The 18,084-nt window shown below is 54.0% G+C and overlaps 1 protein-coding gene across 4 annotated transcripts in view; it reads left to right on the top strand.

The window, feature by feature from the left end:
- The first annotated feature begins 267 nt into the window (after positions 1–267).
- Positions 268–18,084, top strand: part of ASS1 (argininosuccinate synthase 1) — a 72,728-nt gene continuing 54,911 nt past the window's right edge. The window contains exons 1-6 of one of the 4 annotated variants that reach the window (XM_039506763.1): positions 336–371; positions 6,371–6,433; positions 9,770–9,821; positions 10,638–10,750; positions 12,811–12,879; positions 13,986–14,174. In XM_039506763.1, the coding sequence (XP_039362697.1) occupies positions 10,643–10,750; positions 12,811–12,879; positions 13,986–14,174 (366 nt within the window). In that variant the 5' untranslated portion in view covers positions 336–371; positions 6,371–6,433; positions 9,770–9,821; positions 10,638–10,642. Of the gene's footprint in view, positions 393–6,370; positions 6,434–8,368; positions 8,473–9,769; positions 9,822–10,637; positions 10,751–12,810; positions 12,880–13,985; positions 14,175–18,084 lie in introns of those variants that run through there. The other 3 variants (XM_039506762.1, XM_039506764.1, XM_039506765.1) reach the window with 3 other exon arrangements.

Raw genomic sequence — 18,084 nt, forward strand, 5'->3', positions numbered from 1 at the left:
TGGGGCGAGGAAGAGCCGCAGGGCGGGGCCGGGGGGGCCGCTTGGTGCCTGGGCTCTGCCGCCCGCGGGGAGCAGCCGCGTGGCCGGGACCCGGGTGGCTGATGGAGCCTGGGGCACAGGCGCGTTCAGCGGTGGCCGGGTCCGGGGCGCTCGGCTGCAGGCTCGGCCCCCGCCCGGGAGCAGCCCGGCCCGGCCCGGCCCGGCCCCGGCCCACCTGCGGGAAGGGGAGTCGCTCCCGCGGGCCCCACCCACGGCCGGGAGACGCCCCCTTCCTGGCCCCGCCCCGCCGCGCTTCATAACAGGGATGCCCGGTGCCCCCATCGCCTGATCGCTTCCCTGCGTCTGGAGCGGAGCCTGCTGCGGCTGTCGGGGTAATTCGGCTGGGGGAGGAGGCAGGTTACGGGATCAGCGGAGCGATGCTGGGGGTGGAGATCGGGGGGGTGGCTGGCGGGGTGGGTCGGTGGGGGAGGAGGCTAGAGGGATCGGGGTGGAGATCCATGGGGAGGCTGGGGGAGTGAGGGTCAGTGGGGACCAAAGGGGGAGGGGAGGGTTGGTGGGGGAGGAGGCTAGAGGGATCGGGGTGGAGATCCATGGGGAGGCTGGGAGAGTGAGGGTCAGTGGGCACCAAAGGGGGGAGGGTTGGTGGGGGAGGAGGCTAGAGGGATGCTGTGGGGTGGAGATCCGGAGTGGGAGCTGGGGACCAGTGGGGCGAGGCTGGGCGGGAGTGAGAGTCAGTGGGGACCAAAGGGGGGAGGGAGGCTAGAGGGATCGGGGTGGAGATCTGTGGGGGAGAGGCTGGCAGGAAGGGTCAGTAGGGGGAGGGAGTCTCTAGAGGGATCAGTGGAGGGAGGCTGGTGGGGTGGGGACCCAGTGTGGGGAGGCTGGTGGAAGATGGGGACCAATGGGAAGCAGCTGGGGGAGGGAGGGTCAGTGGGGACCAAAGGGGAGGGAGGCTAGAGGGATATGGGGTGGAGATCTGTGGGGACCAGTGGGTGGAGGATCAGTAGGGGGAGGGAGGCTAGAGAGATCAGCAGAGGGATGCTGGGGGGTGGAGATCCATGAGGACCAGGGGCGGGAGGCTGGTGGGAGCTGGGGACAAGTGGGGGAGGCGGAGGAGGGAGGGATCAGGGGACCTGTGGGGAGTGAGGGTCAGTGGAAACCAGTGGGGGAGGGGTTGGCAGGAGCTGGGGACCAGTGGGGGGAGGCGGGGGGCAGTGAGGGTCAGTGGAAACCTGTTGCGGGGGGGAGAGGCTGGGGACCAGTCGGGGGAAGCTGAGGGGAGGTCTCATGGCGTGGAAGCAATGAGGGGGGCAGGTTCTGGTGAAGGGGACCCCCGCTGCTTTGGGGATGGAGGATCAAACAGCCCCTTGCTCATCAGGAGGCAACACCCTGCTCCCTCCATCCCTGGCGCTGACTCCCTAGCTCAGCGCCCCCCGTCTGCCCCCAGCCTGTCTGCTACTCTGTTGTTTTTCTTCCTTCCCTGTCAGTGAATGAAATTGAAATGGACACAGTGGCAGACAGTGAATTAAACAGTCAGGCTCCAGTCGCTCAGCTTGGGCCAGCCCCACTCATTTAACGGCTTCTCACCTTGTTGGGCCTGGGTCTCTGCCGGGTCCTGGGGGTTGCGCTGGGAGGTACAGTCCCTCCCCACTGACCTGGGGCGAGGTTTCAGAGGAGCGAAAGCTGCCTGGAAACGTGACTGAAGTGGGGAGAGGTGGGAGAGTTGCTCGCCTGGCTGAGGCAGGGTCGGGGAATGGCTTAGAAACGGGCGTCGCCTTGTCACGGGCTGGTTGCTCTGGAACAATGCTGTTCCCAGCCCCAGCAATAGTGACGCTGGTTATTCTGCAGCACCCAGTCGGGAGTCAGGGCCCCATTGTGCTAGGCACTGTGTGCCCTGAAGCTGCCTCGTCTCCACTAGGAAACCAGGGTGTGTGTGTGTGGGGGGGGGTTTCTTCGAATGTGTTACAATCCTCGGCTGCAATTGTGGCGTCGTTGCAGTCGCTGGAAGTTCTGCCAATGGCGTCAGGATTTTCCCACCCCTAGTGCCAGGGCCGGCTTTAGGAAGCGCGGGACCCCAGCAGGGATGACTAAAAAAAAAAAAGTAAAAAAAAGCCTTTAATTTCTTAGCAACCGGACCCCTATAAAAAGTTCTGATTTAAGGGATGTGCCACAGTATGTATTTTTTTGTACCAATCAGGGCCGGCTCCAGGCCCCAGCACGCCAAGCGCATGCTTGGGGTGGCATGCCGCGGGGGGGGGGGCCGCGCGCTCCGCCGGTCGCCGGGAGGGCAGCAGGCAGCTCCGGTGGACCTCCTGCAGGCATGCCTGCGGATGCTCCACTGGAGCCGCGGGACCAGCGGACCCTCTGCAGGAGGTCCACCAGAGTCGCGGGACCGGCGACCGCCAGAGCGCCCCCCGCAGCGTGCCGCCATGCTTGGGGCGGTGAAATTGCTAGAGCCGCCCCTGGTACCAACAGGGCTACCATATGTCCGTATTTTCCTCCCGGATGGTGATTTAAGAACCAAAAAGCCTGACATGTCCGGGGAAATATGGATGTCTGTTAATCCTACCTAAAGTTCTTTTTTAAAAAGATGGGCCTGAACTAGAAATGAGCTCCGTTTTACATGTGTGGGTCCCCACCACTCCCTAGGGGTGTGCTAGGGTGACCAGATGTCCTGATTTTATAAGGACAGTCCCAATTTTTGGGTCTTTTTCTTATATAGGATCCTATTATCCCTGTCCCGATTTTTCACACTTGCTGTCAGGTCATCCTAGGGTGTGCACATATGTGGGTCCCAGCTGCTCCCTGCAGGGTTACTGCCCTGGGAACTGCAGGGCACCAGTGGACATGGGGCTGGCTGGAGGCAGGGCAGGGGCTGACTGGAGGTAGGGTCTGGCTGCAGGTAGGTCAAGGGGTGTGGGGCTGGCTGGAGACAGGGGGGTGTGGGGTGGGCTGGCTGGCTTCAGGCAGGGGTGTGTGGCAGGGGCTGGCTGAAGACAGGTCAGCGGGTGCAGGGCTGGTGCGGGCAGGGCGGGGGGGGGTGGCAGGGGCTGGCTGGAGACGGGCTGGCTGTGGGGAGGGTGTGCGGGACTGGCTGGAGATAGGGCAGGGGGTGCGGGGCTGGCTGGAGACGGGCTGGTGCGGGGCTGGAGGCAGGGCAGGGGCTGTGGGGCTGGCTGGAGACAGGGGCTGGCTGCGGGCAGGGCAGGGGGTGCGGGGCTGGCTGCAGGCAGGGCAAGGGGTGTGGGGCTGGTGTGGGCAGGGGGTGCAGCAGGGGCTGGCTGCAGGCAGGGGGTGCAGGTACAGGGGATACAGCCCACCCTGTATGGTAAGTGCCCCCTCCTCTCCCCCTCCCCCACCAGGGTAGCAGCAGCAGCAGCCCAGGGTTTGGGGGCTATTTAAAGGGCCCGGGGCTCCCCTGCTTCTACTGCCCCCACCCTTTAAATAGCTGAGGGAGCCCTGGGGAAGCATCAGGGCTCTGGTGGCTATTTAAAGGGCCGGGGCGGTAGAAGCAATGGGAGCCCCGGACTTTTTAAATATCCCCCAGAGCCCCGCAGCCCAACCCCAGGGCTCCAGCAGTGGGGCTCTGGTGGCAATTTAAAGGGCCTGGGGCTCCAGTCCCTGCTGGGAGCCCCAGGCCCTTTAAATTGCCCCCTGGGGAAGCCAGGCCACCACGGTACAGCGCCCTGGCTCTTGATGGTATGCCGGACTGGGGCTTGGGCGCGGGGCCCTCTTAGGGGCGGGGCCCGATTCAGGGGAATTGGTTGAACTGGCCTGAAGCTGGCCCTGCCTAGTGCAGATGGGATGGTGGTGGGGTTATTACCATGTGTTCATTGGTCCAGGTAAACCCTAGGGACTAGCTAATGGGTTAAAACATAAACCTCATTCCTGGTATAGACGTGGCCTTAAACTGTCAGTTCTCTGGAGCAGGGGGTGCCTCTCTGTTGTGTGTTCGTACAGAGTCTAGCACAAAGGGGTCCTGTGATGGGTGCACTGAGTGCTGCCACAACACAAAGAATAACACTAGGAGAGGATGGTTCTTTCTAGTAGGGTATTTCCACCACCCACCCCACCTCTCCCCTTCCCCCTTACTCTCCATGCCAAGAGCAATTAGCCTGGCATAGTGCTGGGCAGGCAGGTGTGTCTGGAAGGCAAACTCTCACCTGCCCTTCCCGGTCTGGTGATTGAAATCAACAGCTGTTTGACCTCACCCAACAGCCTGGGGAATGCTCATCTACGTGGTTTGCTGGTGAAGTTCCTGTTAGAAGGATGACTCGGGTCCTAAGAACATTGCTACAGAGCAATACGCAATGTTGAGAAAGACTTTCCCTTGATCTGGGTTTCACTTTCCTTTTTCTCTTGATTTAATGTCCCCAGCTATAAACTCCATGAAATGCAGGAAATACCTCTCCCTTCCTGGCCAGGCTCGGCTTTTCTTGGCATGATCCCCAGGGGCGAGAAGCTTTGGGTAACTGCCTCCTTGCAGGAAACTGTGGTGATCCAGCCTGTGTAGAGAACAACCCTGCTCCAAAGCTCCCCAACTGCATTTCCCTCACCCTTCATTAAGGAGGACAGGTGCATGAAAATCGTCCCTGTGTTTCTCGCAGTGTCTATGCAGCCTATTAGTATGAGCACCAAGGTGGGACCCAGAACTCCTGGGTTCTCATCCCAGCTCTAACACATGCAACCTCTCTCTGGTTTGTCTTTGCAAGTCCCTGAGGGCCAGGTTTTCAAAAACTCATGGCTTGGTGATTAAGAGCGCAGCCCCCACAGTATTCTGACCTTCATTTCTCTGGCTTGGTTTCCCCATCCATTGGGGATAACAGTATCTACCTGTGACATTCCCCTCTGGTGTTGTCTGGACCAGAGATCCTTGACTCTGGGAGCCAGCCTTACCCTGCTCTGCTGTGAGAACCCCCACTCCTGGGCTGGTCACGCACAGCCTCTGGCATGTCAGCTGCTCCCAGCTAGCAGGCAAATGACACTAGCCATTTTCTCCAGTCCCGGACACAACCCTAGGAACCTCGGTCTTGCAGCGTCCAGTTATGCCCACTGGGCGCTGCAAGCAGAGTTTGTCAATTTAACAAAGAAATTGACATGTACCAGGCTTGTTCTCCCAAGGGGAGTTTCTGACACACTGCAAACCAAATGCACTGCTTGGGGTAGAATAAACAAACAGATTGAGTAACTGTAAAGGTGGATTTAAGTGATTGTAAGTCAAAGCCTAACAAGTCAGATTTGGTCAAATGAAATAAAAGCAAAACACATTCTAAGCTGCTCTTAACACTTTCAATGTCCTTAAAACTTAGATGCTTGTCACCATAGCCTGGCCAGGCTCTCCCCTTTGATCAGTGGTTCAGTTGCTTGGTGGTGGTGGCGTCTGTAGATGTAGGTTGAAGATGGAGATCATGGCAAAATGTCTCTCCCTTTTAGCATGTCCTTTCTTTCCTCTTGGCTTTGCCTGCCCCCTTCAGAGTCAGGTGAGCGTTACCTCATCGCAGCCCCAAACTGCCCAAAGGAAGGGGGGGACTCCCTCGAGGGTCTAACTGCCTAAGCCAGTGTCCGTTGTTCCTGTGGGGCTGGGCTGGGTTTGTCTCATCCCTGCCCTGACGAGGTGTGAACTGCCCCTCTGCTCTTGGAGAGTTTTTCCTGGGCTTGCTTTAAGCCACGAAGATACATTTTCAGCCTCATAACTATATACATGAAATTATAACATTAGTGTAACAATTACTAGCATTGGCCTGCTAAACCCAAAGTTGTGAGTTCAATCCTTGAGGAGGCCACTTAGGGATCTGGGGCAAAAATTGGTCCTGCTAGTGAAGGCAGGGGGCTGGACTCGATGACCTTTTGAGGTCCCTTCCAGTTCTAGGAGATTGGTATATCTCCAATTATTACCTTACCTCTATTACCTTTAACAACCACGTTCAGTGCATTCTGAGCCTTCCGAAGACACCCAGCATGACAAACTTTGCATTGGATACCACACCATCATTTTATAAAGATGAACATGGGGGTGTAGGGTGTTCCCCCGGGGTACAGAGCATCACACTACCTCCCAGGGATAGTTGTGAATTTATTCCAATGTGTAAATGGCGGCGGTGATACAAAGGACTAAGTACTGTTATTACTAAGGGGCTTGCCTGCTCCACCTGTTTATTCTGCAGCTGAGATCATTGTCTGGGAGGTTACAGTGGGCTGCAGTGGAAAAGATTGTGGGACTATTAGTAGGGAAGTCGCACCAGGAATGGGCAAACTTTGGAAAGAGGCACTTGAGTTCGAAGGCCCCAGAATCTGGCCCCTCCATCTCCAGAACACAGATGTGTTCTGTTGGAAAATGGTCCCTTGATAGTAAAATCATCTCTCTCAACAGAGGCTGCAACAAGTGTGGGCATCCCAGATGGGCGACCCTCATCCTCCTGCTCCAGGAAGCTGGGTTTGTTGAGACTGCAGACAAACATGTGACTATCCATGTCCCCTTTGCTCACTCTGACAGCTCCCTCCTGGAGACGGTGGGATTGAAATTTACAAGTTTCCTGCTCTTTCAATAAACAGGAGCCTTGTCCATTTCAACGCCGGCATGTTTCCCACTAGAGATCAGGGTGGAGACCAGAGGACTGTGGTCAGTGACAGGCATGTAATTGCTGATCTCCTGGGCTTGGTGGCATGGGTCAATCAGAGGAAGTTAATGAAAGCTGTTAATGGGTGATGGTGTTTTTAACCCCTAGGTTGCCAATTCATACCCCCTCACATCAGTATTCACTCAACGCTGTTTCAGTTGGCTGGCTTCTTTGTCCATGACACAGGGAGCTGGTGGTGTCAGTTTAGTTTCCAGTGACAATGAACTGAGCCAGGTGTTCTCCTTTGGCTGGCAGAGCTATTCGTTATACTGCTGTCCTGTCCGATGGGAACTGGATGGCTCAGGCTGCTGGTACTGGCATGTGCATCTCTGCGTCCTCTGTTCAAATCTAGAATAAGTCAGTAGTGGCCAAAAGCGGGGAGGAGAATAAATATCCTGATTGGTGGCCTGTGTTGACTGAGTTTGGGGGTGTATGTTGTGGGGGCATGTGTGTCTCAGGTCAGTTCTTATAGGACAAGTGCCCAGTGGTGTTACATTCACCTTCTGTCGGAGGTGTGCTCCCAAAGTGACACATTCCAGCTGATGGTGTTTGAGTTACACATTCCTTTACACCTCACAAAATCCAACCCATTCGTCCCAGTTCCCGAACTTTTTTTCTGTTTCTTCCTTAACTTTGTTTTGGAAACTAGCGTTTCGGGTAGGGGTCTGGGAAGGTATTTCCCTAGCTTATGCTAAGACACAGAACCAATGTGTCTTGATTTTTGACAAGTTCCGTATCTGCTTATGGCAAAGCTTACTTCAGCTAATGCAAGGTGTTATGGGATACTTGGTATAAGAGAACAGGATTATAGTCAAGGTATAGGTTAGGCTATATAACTGCCATGTTATTTGTGCTCAATGCATACTAATGTAACTTTGGTACAGCAAATACATATTATTAATAGGAGATATATTTGCCAGCCAGATATATGTTGATCAGCCTCATAAACACCATAGCTGATACTAACTAGCCTTTTGCTGGCAATCTCGGAAGAGAAAGCAAAGACTAACTGGACCACAGAGGCTAAACTCCCTCCTCATTCCTAGCAGTGGTTGCTCTGGGTCCCGACCCTTTTCTGTGGATAAAAGCAGGGCTGCGTTCTCCAGGGCACTTTTTCCCAGCACTAAATTCGCTCAAAGGAAACAAGGGGATATTGTATGGCAGGGAAACATTGTCTTCATGGGATTATCATCATCGTTGACCTGGTCCATTAAGAAACAAAACTGCCCTGGTGTAAACGTCCTGTCTCATCAAAAGGGACAGAGGGTGCACCCGGAATTACTGTGAAATAAAACATTTTCTCTGAAAATGCTCCGTGAGATGCCAGCTGGTGTCTTCTGAAAATTCCCCTCTTAATCTGCCTGCCCCACCTGCTCTGGGAGTGGCTGGCTAGTGCTGAAATCAGGAAGGGCTGAGGGGAAGGTTCGGGGAAGCTGAGTCATTGCTGGGCATATGGGATGTACTATTTACTAAATCTGCCTGCTTTTCATTTAGAAACTGACAGCGCTGAGCCAAGTTCACTCCGGGTATAGAGTGGCATGGCTCCATGGGCTTTACATCACCGATAGATCTGACCCCCTGCCTCTAGGAAGAAGTGAAAGTTCCTTTGTGCTGGGATTGCGAGACTGGCCACATTCTGGGCACTCAGACAGGGCTGGGCAATTTCCTGTTTAACCTGAACCAGCGTGTACACTCCCTGCTCGCCCAAGTCCCTGCACGGAATCATGAATGAAACGCTGGTTCCGGGCATTGGCAGCAGGAACCGCAGGAGGTGGTGTGTTCCTTAGTGTGCAGGTTCCCGGCCCCGCTGTGTGCCTGACCTGTCCCTTTCAGAGCCCCAAGCCTGGAGAGCACAGTAAGTGACACTGGGGTCAGCAGCCTTGGGCTCAACCCGGACTGGCTGCTAGGGCAGAATTTGAACTTCCGCCAGAGACGTAGGTTGGCGGGTAGCAGGTCACCTTGTGGATTTTGGCGGAGGGTTTGCCACCAGCTTGAACGTCGCTTCATGAGCATTTCCACCAGCTCTGCTGCTAACAGACTCTGGGGAAGGGCCGGCTAGCATGCGGGCGCGCTGGCTTTCGTTCCCCTGAGCCCAGGGGGTTCCATCGCCATCATGCCCCAGACGAGTAAGTCCTTGGGACGTTGTGCTTGGAGCTGGGAGTATGATTCCCGGCCCAATGAGACACGCTCGTGCCTGCTCTCAGTGCGCTAAAATCAGAATGTGGCCGCGGCAGCGGGATGGGCCAGCTGCCCCGAGTATGTGCCACGGGTCTCAGATGTGTGCACGCTCGGAGGCAGCTAGCCTGTCCTGCTGCTCACGCTGCAGCGGCCGCACTCTGATTTTAGCGCACTGGCTCGCTGACGGCTAGCAGGAGTATGTCTCCTCGAGCTGGGAATCAGACCCAGCTCTGAGCGTAGACACATTCCTCCAGAGAGTGCCGTTTCCCTACAGCCCCCGAAGTAGCACTTGGCTTCCCTTTCACCCTCTGACGGTTTATCCCAATCACCGTGCCCAGAGCACCCCCTGCTGCCTGGTCAGTGTAGAATTAGAGACTTCCTGTCAGCTGGTTGGTAGTTAACCCTGGGATCCACAGACCAGCTAGCATGTTTTTAAATACAGCTAGTCCACAGAAAGGACAGATGATGGTTAGCATTGTGCAAGTTTTCTAACACTGCTTTTTCCCAGTATAAATGAGGCCCAGGTCCCCTTGGTCAAGTCCCTGCCTCAGTTTCCCTATTTGGAGTCTTTCCCTTTTAGGAATTGGTGTGTGTGTGTGTGTGTGTAATGGGAAGACAATGCTTGGGAATGTCTCTGTGGATTCTGTTTACACTGCAACCAGATGCATGTGTCCTGTCCTCCTCCCTCCCCCGCCCCTCCACCCGCAGCATTTCACAGTTGGCTGGGTGCATGGAGTTATGGAGGTTGACGGCTGCTAGGGGAGGCAAGATCAACATTCTGTCCTGGTGCAGATCCTCCAATCCTGACTGCCACGTGTGGGATCAGGGTCATGTGCTATCCTGCTAAAGCAAAACGTTCAGATCTGCAGCTGACGTGCCTGGTCATGATTAGGATTCCATCTAAATTGTTCTTTTTTGTGGCCTTTTCGTGTACGGTTGGATACATTAGTCTCATTCGCTTACCTCTTTTTCAGGACATTTGCTGAGTGCTTGAGGAAGGATTCCTGCTCGTCCATCAAAGCAAAGGTACGGAGCAAAGCTGCTTCTTGCATTTCTTCTTTCTTTTGTGGGCTCTGTGCCTGGCTGCAGTTTTCATGTAAACCAGGTAGTTAGGTGGGGTCGTGGGACTCTCTGTGATCTGTCAGCTTCTGTGCTGCTCCCCAATCATCACGCAGATCTGGAGAAATGCTTTAGCTAGGAATGGAAGAAACAGTGGTGAAGAAATGCCCCATCTAAGGCCCTAGGGACACTAGAGAAAGTTGCACCATCTGACCTCCGTGGAGGTCATGACATTGTGCAACTCCCTGGAGGTAGGCTTTCTGCACTGAAGCAGGGTGGGGTTTATGCCTGTGCAACTGGATGTGGTACCTTATAAAGGGAGCTGCACCCAGTGTAAACCCTGCTTCGTGTTGGAGCAGTGCAGCTGCAGTGTGTGTTAGCACTTAGTAACGTGCCTGGCTTGAGAAAGTGGCAGCAAATAAAGAGCAAAAGTTGAAGCACCGTCCTGTTACGTTATGTAACTTCGTGACCTGCTGAGCACCCTTCCGGGAGGTTATTGATTATACCATATCATTGGACTCCAGGCTCTACTGTTTCCAGTCTCTTCTGGTCACACCTAAGCATCACGGTTGCTTTTTAAGTGGCCTGCATGGTCCTAGCTGGGGTGAGAGCTGCTCAGAAATTTGGCTGGCTCACTTGCTAGAATATGGAAAATGGGAATAACAGTAGTGGCCTCAGGGTTAACTAGCTCCCTTCTGTGCTGGGCTGAGGGGCTGAGGCCTTGTCTGTGGTGGAATCTCGCGCAGCGGCGGGTATTTGACTGGGTCTCCCTGCTTTCCCCAGACACGATGTCTCAGTCCAAGGGCACAGTGGTTCTTGCCTACAGCGGTGGCCTGGACACCTCCTGCATCCTGGTGTGGTTGAAGGAGCAAGGCTACGATGTCATCGCTTACCTGGTGAGGAGCTCTCTGAAATGCCGGTGGCCTCATGCTTCCTCTCCCCGTCTTTTCCTGACACTCCCTAGCCCGTCTCTTTCAGGCGGGGTTCTGTGCGACAGGCTGGAAAAGCAGTGGCTGGCTCCCCTGGGGTGGGGTTTTCTGTGTTCGGCTAAACAGCAGGAGCTGTCAGAAAACAGGCATTTTTTTGCCAGCTCCAGGGCTGCTGTGAGCGTCGGCACTGATGATGCTGGGTCTTACCGCAGCAGCGGGGAGATGACGCGCTTGCGGGGCCTTGGGCTCCTGGAGTGACAGAATCATGATCTTGTTTTAAAAAACCTGCTCTTTTCTCAGTCAAAAGTGTCCCGGGGGTGAGTGTTATTTGGAGGGCCCTGCTTCCCTGCCTGAGGCCTGTCAGGTTTCAGGGGGTCAAGGTGATCATGGTGAGGGGGAACCAGCCAGAGCCGGTCTGAAATGTTGTTTCAGTGGAAAACCCCATTTTCATCAAAATGGAAACCTTAGAAGATGTTGATGAAATTTTGCTTAGGAAAAAAGGAAGCGGAGCAGTTTGGCCATTAGGGGATGGAAAGTTCTGACGTTTCATTTCGAAACCAATTTTCAAACTGAAATTCTCTTTTGAATGAAACCTCTTTTAAACAGTCGAAATGGGACCGGACTGCTTCCATCGACCCGCAAAGAATAGTCTTCAAAATTTTGTCTTTTGCAGGGAAATTTCCATTTTATTTTTTAAAAATTCATTCTGTTGTGGAACAGAAAACATTTCAGTATCTTGGAATTTCCCCAACAGAAAAACACTGATTCCCACCCAGTGATAGCCCCTCCTGGGGCGTGAGAGGGCTAGTGGGGCGGAGGCAGGGTGACAGTGGCAGTAGGATCCTAACTCCAGATAATAAGGGTAAACACACAGCGCTCCTCCTATTGCGTTAATCTCTGCATGCAGGACCTGAGGCAGCAGCCGTGACCCTGCTGCCGTAGCTGCATAAATATTGGCTGGCTGGTACGTTCCTGGGTCAGTGACCCGGGAGGTTCTGCTCGACTGGCACATTCGGGACATGGCCCCTCTCAAACCATTATTCCCAATTTAATAACATGGGACCACTGAGGCGCCTGGAAATCAGCCTTGCGGTGCTGGAGTGAGACCTGCCATACCAGCCTCAATGAGCAGAGACTCTGCCCGGCTGGGGGCGGACGGCTAGACTCCCAGTGCCCCCCAGGTGACAGGACTTCGCCAAGGGCTCTGTCTCCTGTAGGTGGCCAGGAAGGAGGCCTTTGTTAAAAGGGGATCTGAATCTATGGAGCAGGCACAACAGTGACTGGAAACAAACAGATTCCCCCTAGTGCACTGGAGAGGTAAAGAGCAGCTGTGAGCTGTGCATGAGCAGGGGAACAGGCACGAAGGCAGCAGGCAAGGGGGTCCCGTGGGCTGGGGGTGGCTGTTGGATATACCTGGTGGCTGAGGGGCAGGAGCAGGACGCACTAGAGAGGTGATGTGGCTGCACCTGAGCTGGGGATGTTGGTCAGTGTCAGTAGAAATGAGCATTGTTGACGTTGGGTGATGATCAAGATTCAATAGTGCAGCCGTAACCGGTCCTGCTGGGACCGGTCGGGTGAGTTTGCTCCAGTAGAGGGGACTGAAATCTCCATTACAGCGTGTTGGCTTTTCCTCAGTCCAGACAGTCGGAGTGGTGCATGCTGTTCCCCACTGGGCGCCTGGTGACCTAGGGGTCTCCCAGATAGGGCAGCCTCCAGGGTGCATCTTGTGGCACCTCCGGGGGGAGGCTGGTCTTCTCTCCAGTACAGAATGACCAGGGAAAGCCCAGGGTCGGTCTGTGTTCTAACCTCTGGCTCGGATAAATCGCCGCAGCCTGGAGCCTTCTGTCCCTGGCAGGATTCCTCCCTCATCCTGTTATGGCCAGAAGCCAAATGACTGTGGATTCCTTCATGCCTTGGAGTACTTGAGACTTATCAGTAGGAGCCCGGTGGGGCCAAGCTGGGGGGCGGGGGGCTGCCATCCTGGCCAGGGCTGAGCTGTTCAATCTTTTCCTCATTTTCACTTCCAGGCCAACATTGGGCAAAATGAGGACTTCGAAGAGGCGAGAAAGAAGGCGCTAGCTCTGGGAGCCAGAAAGGTAACACAAACCCGGCTGCCTCTCCCGGACGTAGCTCTGTCCCCAGTTCTGTCGTCATGCCATCCCTGCAGCTCACAGGCAGGCGTGCTATGTTCACACGCCTGGGGAGCTGGGACCAGAGTCCTGGCTGCTTCAGCTCCATAAGTACAGAGCTTTGCCACTATGCCAATGAAAGCTGCATATCTGCTGACTTTTCAGAATGTTGGGGGCGTCTCCAGACTCTGGATGGGGGTGGCGGGGTGTCCTCCCTCCTCTTTGCCCAAGATCAGAAACGTTTTCAGAGATTTCCCTCTGTAAATGGCCAAACCACCAATAAATCCTAGATGCAAAGAAACATTGCACATAGCCACATCTGTAACTCGCTGGGTCTCCCTTGTTTCCTCAACCCTTTATAATCCTCTCTACTGCCAAATTTCGATATCTTTCTTCTCCGTTTCTCATTTCCCTCTTTTCCCTCTATCTTTTTTTTTCTTATGTTTTTCTTCTGCTGCTTCTCCCCCCTCCACCTCCAACATTTCTGGTTTATTTTCCCTCTCAAACCTTTCTTCATGCCCTTACGAATGAGGAGCAGCCATTGCAGGGCTGGTGGGTTCAAGGGATGGTTGATCAGCTACAAAACCTTTCTGTCTGTGCCGCTGGTTCACGTCCAGATCAGGGCTTAGAGTCATTCCCACCTGTTTGGTGGTCTCAGTCCATCTCCCAGCGGAGCGAGGTAGCCCAGGGAAGCATATGCTACTGCCATGATGTATCTGTTCTAGGACTAGAAAAGGGGCTTCGGTTTCTAGAGCTGTTGATCCAGAACTTTTCACCAGCACCTAGAAAAGGGGAGATGCTTATGCGTCATTAGTGACATTGGGCTGTTTCATCCTCCACTGAAATCAGTGACACTTCTCCCGGGATAAATTTGGCCATTTGTCTCTGGGAAGTTAGTCAAATCTATGGGTGCAGTTTATGGAAGACCTCAAAAGCAGGTGGTTGGAGCAGGGTTCCAGCCCCTTAGGGGATGTTTCGTCTATTGAATAAATGAATCTTCACCCCTAGCAACACCCTATCCCAGCAGGAGCCCTGGGCCACCCTCATTGTTTGGGGCTCTCTTTATTGTGCAGGTTTACATCGAAGATGTCAGCAGGGAGTTCGTGGAGGAGTTCATCTGGCCGGCAGTCCAAGCCAATGCGCTGTATGAGGACAGGTATCTCCTGGGCACCTCGCTGGCTAGACCTTGCATCGCACGGAAGCAGGTGGAAATTGCCCGGAAGGAGGGAGCCCAGTTTGTTTCCCATGGAGCCACCGGGAAGGTAAAGGAAGGGCAGGCCATTGCTTGGCAGTGGGTCTGGGCTTTGGGTGGCTAGGAATGCGGGTTTCCCCAAATAATTTCTGAATCTGAAACTTGCCCTAAGGACCGGCTCTGATTCTCAAACCGCTCCGGCGTATCCCTCCGCTTTCTGCTGCAGCACCCAGTCTGTTGCTGGTTCCTTCCTCGCTTTATAGGAGTCATGATAAACACTCGGCACCTTCCATCTAAAGATTGAATGAATTAACCCTCTCAGCCCCCTCGTGAGGCTGGTAGATAGGAATTCCCCCACCCCCACCACTTTATAGATGGGGAAACTGAGGCGCAGAGAGATGATTTCCCTGCTATCACAGAGCAAGCCCCTGCTTTAGGGCTCTTGGCTGGAAGCTCTCCTGCAACTTCTGGTAGGGTTAGCACTGATTGGGAACCTTCCTTTTTTTTAAAAAAACAGCAAAAAAATGATGAAATGTCCTGAAATTGTTGAATGAACTGAAATGTTTTGAGTCAGCTCATCTGTGGCTGCCTAAAGTGCCTCATGGCAATTTTGCCCCTTTGTTGATATTTCAACTTTTCATCCTCCTTTGGGTCTAAAACAACCCTGGAAATAATGGACGTTCCACTGGGATGGCAACTCTGATTTTCACCCAGCTGTAGTTAGAAACTTAAAACTTGTGTTTGCACGGAAGGGGTGGGAGAATCCTGGCTCCCTGGGCCTCGCCAGCCAATTGATGGCACAAATCCTGGATTGGAAGGAGTTTTAATTTAAAGGTGGTGTGTGTGCGGGGGGGGGGGGGAACGGTGATGTTCCAGCTACAGCACTGGGGCCATTGTGGCTGTGGGAGGCCCCCTTTGGAAGTCTGCAGGAAAGCCAGTGCAATGAATGGCCTGGCCTGGCCTGCTGCGTAGACCACTGCAATGTAAGCTTTGCAAAGCAATCCCTGGCTTTGGTGCTGCGTGCTGGGCGAGAGGGAGAGGGGAAGGACTGCTCATCCCCTCCCCCTGCTGGTCAGGGAAACTGTGGTGCTGGGGTGAGGCTCAGAAATAAAGGGTTAACACAGTCATGTTCTTGGGGAACTCCAGTAGGGGGTTAGTAGGGAACCCAAAGGTTTGTTTTGACCCAAAGTGTGTCCTAGTGGATAGAGCACAGGACTGGGACTTAAGAGACCTGTTCTTGGTCTGCTGCGTAGCTGTGGGCAAGTCACTGCCTGCTCTGTGCCTCAGTTTCCCCAGCTGTATAATGGGGTTAATGACACTGACATCCATTGTACTGCACTCTGAGATTGCCTGATGAAAGGTGCTAGGTTTTATTGTGCATGGGGTTGCTGTCTCATTGAGCTCCGTGTTGCAAAGCCCCTGGCTTCAGTCTGGGCTGTGGCTGATCTTTCACTCCCCTGCAGTAGGAGAACCTTGAGGAACCTGGGTTCTGATCCAGGTGGAAGGCATTTAAAACAAACAAACAAACAAACCTCTCCCTCTCATCCACCTGCAAACACAGATTGCTGGAGTGATCTCAGAGCCATGAGCTGGCTTCCCTTGACTGGATTGCTCTGTAGAGAGGGGGGCAGAGATGTTGATACCAGATTGGGAAAGTTTTTTGGCCAGCATTTACCACTAGAGGGAGCTAGAAATCTGCAGAGCAAGGCAGTAATCAGGTGTAGCCGGCTCACTGAACCCCAGAGAGAGAGTTTACATGCAGAGATTCCCCGCTAGAGGCAGACAGAGACCACAGGACAGGTGCAGCTCAGCGAGAGAAGCTGCCCATATAAACCAAATGAGGGATGTCACTTTATTTCCTATGGAAAACAAGTTGGAGCTTTCTAGGGCTGGTCAATTTCCATTTGCCTTTCAGCTAGGAGTTGCTTGTCCTCCATTGCCCTAACAAACCCCTGATGGTGAATTGCAACTGGGGAAACATTGTACAAATGGTGTAAACTTCCCCCCCCCCCCCCGCCCCAATCTGCTGGCTAAGATCCACACACCTCTAAACACACGTACGCTATCACCACTTGTCGTTGGCCAGGTTAGAGCCTCTGTGGAAAGTGTTCGTGCAACATATGGCAAGAAGAGGCCTGGAGACAGAGTGGGTTGGAGGCTGCTCCTCCATAGTTACCATTATAAAACTTCTGTGCTTCCAAACTGGATGCACATCGGAGTTTTCCAGGTAATGATGGTAAGAATGGTGTCCCTAGCCTCTATTCGTCAGAGGATGGAGATGGATGGCAGGAGAGAGATCACTTGATCATTGCCTGTTAGGTTCACTCCCTCAGGGGCACCTGGCATTGGCCACTGTTGGTAGACAGATACTGGGCTAGATGGACCTTTGGTCTGACCCGGTACGGCCTTTCTTATGTTCTTATGATGTAGCCCGGGAGAGTCAGACGGGGTATCGGACCTCCAGGGTCCACAGAGAAGCAAAGGGATTCTGAAAAGCATCATAGATGTGTAGGGCTGGAAGGGACCTGCACCAAGGCAGACCAAGAAAACCTACCTTTATGGTTAGATAGTCAGAAAAACTTTCTAACTTAAATCTCCCTTGCTGCAGATTAAGCCAGTTACTTTTGTCCTACCTGCAGCATCCGGCAAGAAGGATTGATCCCCCGTCTTCTTCATAACAACCCTTAACACATTTGATGTCTGTGACCACCTTCCCACCCCCCCAGCCCCGGCCCCATCTTCATTTCTCAAGACTAAGCTCGCTCCGTTTTGTTTTAAACATTTCTTCATAGACGCGGTTTTTAAAACTTTTTATCGGTTTTGTCGCTCTCCTGGAATCGTTCCAATTGTCCACATCCTCCCTACAGTGTGGGGCCCGGATTTGGACCCCGTACTCCAGCGGAGGCCTTGCCAGGGCCGAGGAGAGTGGGACAATTACCTCCCCTCCTTACGCTTGACACTCCTGTTAATACACCCCAGAATGATCTTGGTCTTTTTCACAGCTGCACGACATTGTTGCCTCATTTCAGTGTGTGATCCACGAGGACCCCAGATCCTTTTCAGCAGTGCTGCCCCCCGGCCAGCTGTGAGCGGGGGATACTTAACCTGACTCCTGGGCACAGTAGCAACCATCAGCCCGCGTATCTTGTTGCTGCAGGATATTGTTGAGGCAAATAAGCAGAAGAAGACTCAGAGGCGCTAGCAGTATCCCCTGCAATTATAGTGGCTTGGGTCGCATTATAAGGGCTCTCAAATCACTACTTCTCGTAAGCTGGTCACCAGCAGGAGCCAGGGAGAAGCTTCCTGCCTCGTGCAGTGCCCCGTGTTATGGCATTTTGAAACATCTGCTACTAGTCAGTGTTGGAGACAGGCCTGAATGAGCCATTGCTTCTGCTGGGGCATTTCCCGTATCCCCTCTTGCACAGCCCGTTTGGAGACTCGGCCGCCTCTCACCTCTTCCAGCCATCCACCAGAGGGCGCTCTTGAGCGATGTGGCACCTAGGGAAAAATCCCTCCTCTCCGCACTGAGCTGAGCTCCCCACTTCCCAGTTAAAATGTCACCTCCGTTATTGGGTATTGCACAAACCAACCCACCTCCCCCTCTTCCAGCATCCACGAGCAGCAAGGAAGCTGCACCCTGAGCTGCTGCCAAGTCTCTAACTTCCCCCCCATCCATTAAGCCGGGTAGGAGGGAGCCTGCGCTGGTAACTCGACCCGGGAGCATGCCATCCCTGGCTGAGGCAGCAGCAGGGGCTCCAGCATCTTAAATGCGCACCATCTGCAGCGCCCTGTCTTGGGAGCAGATGGACTTGTTTGGGGCCCGTAAGGGAAATGAGTGCCCTGGAATATGTGCGTGTGTGTGTAATAGTCCCGGGGGGGTTCCTCGACCCAGCAGCAAATGTAACCAGCCTGCCTGGATCTAGGGAAGAGGGGGTGCCCCATTGGCCCGCGGTGTTGGTGGAAATTGGGCCTTTGTCATC

Source organism: Mauremys reevesii, linkage group 19 (assembly GCF_016161935.1).
Source record: "Mauremys reevesii isolate NIE-2019 linkage group 19, ASM1616193v1, whole genome shotgun sequence".
NCBI lineage: Eukaryota > Metazoa > Chordata > Testudines > Geoemydidae > Mauremys > Mauremys reevesii.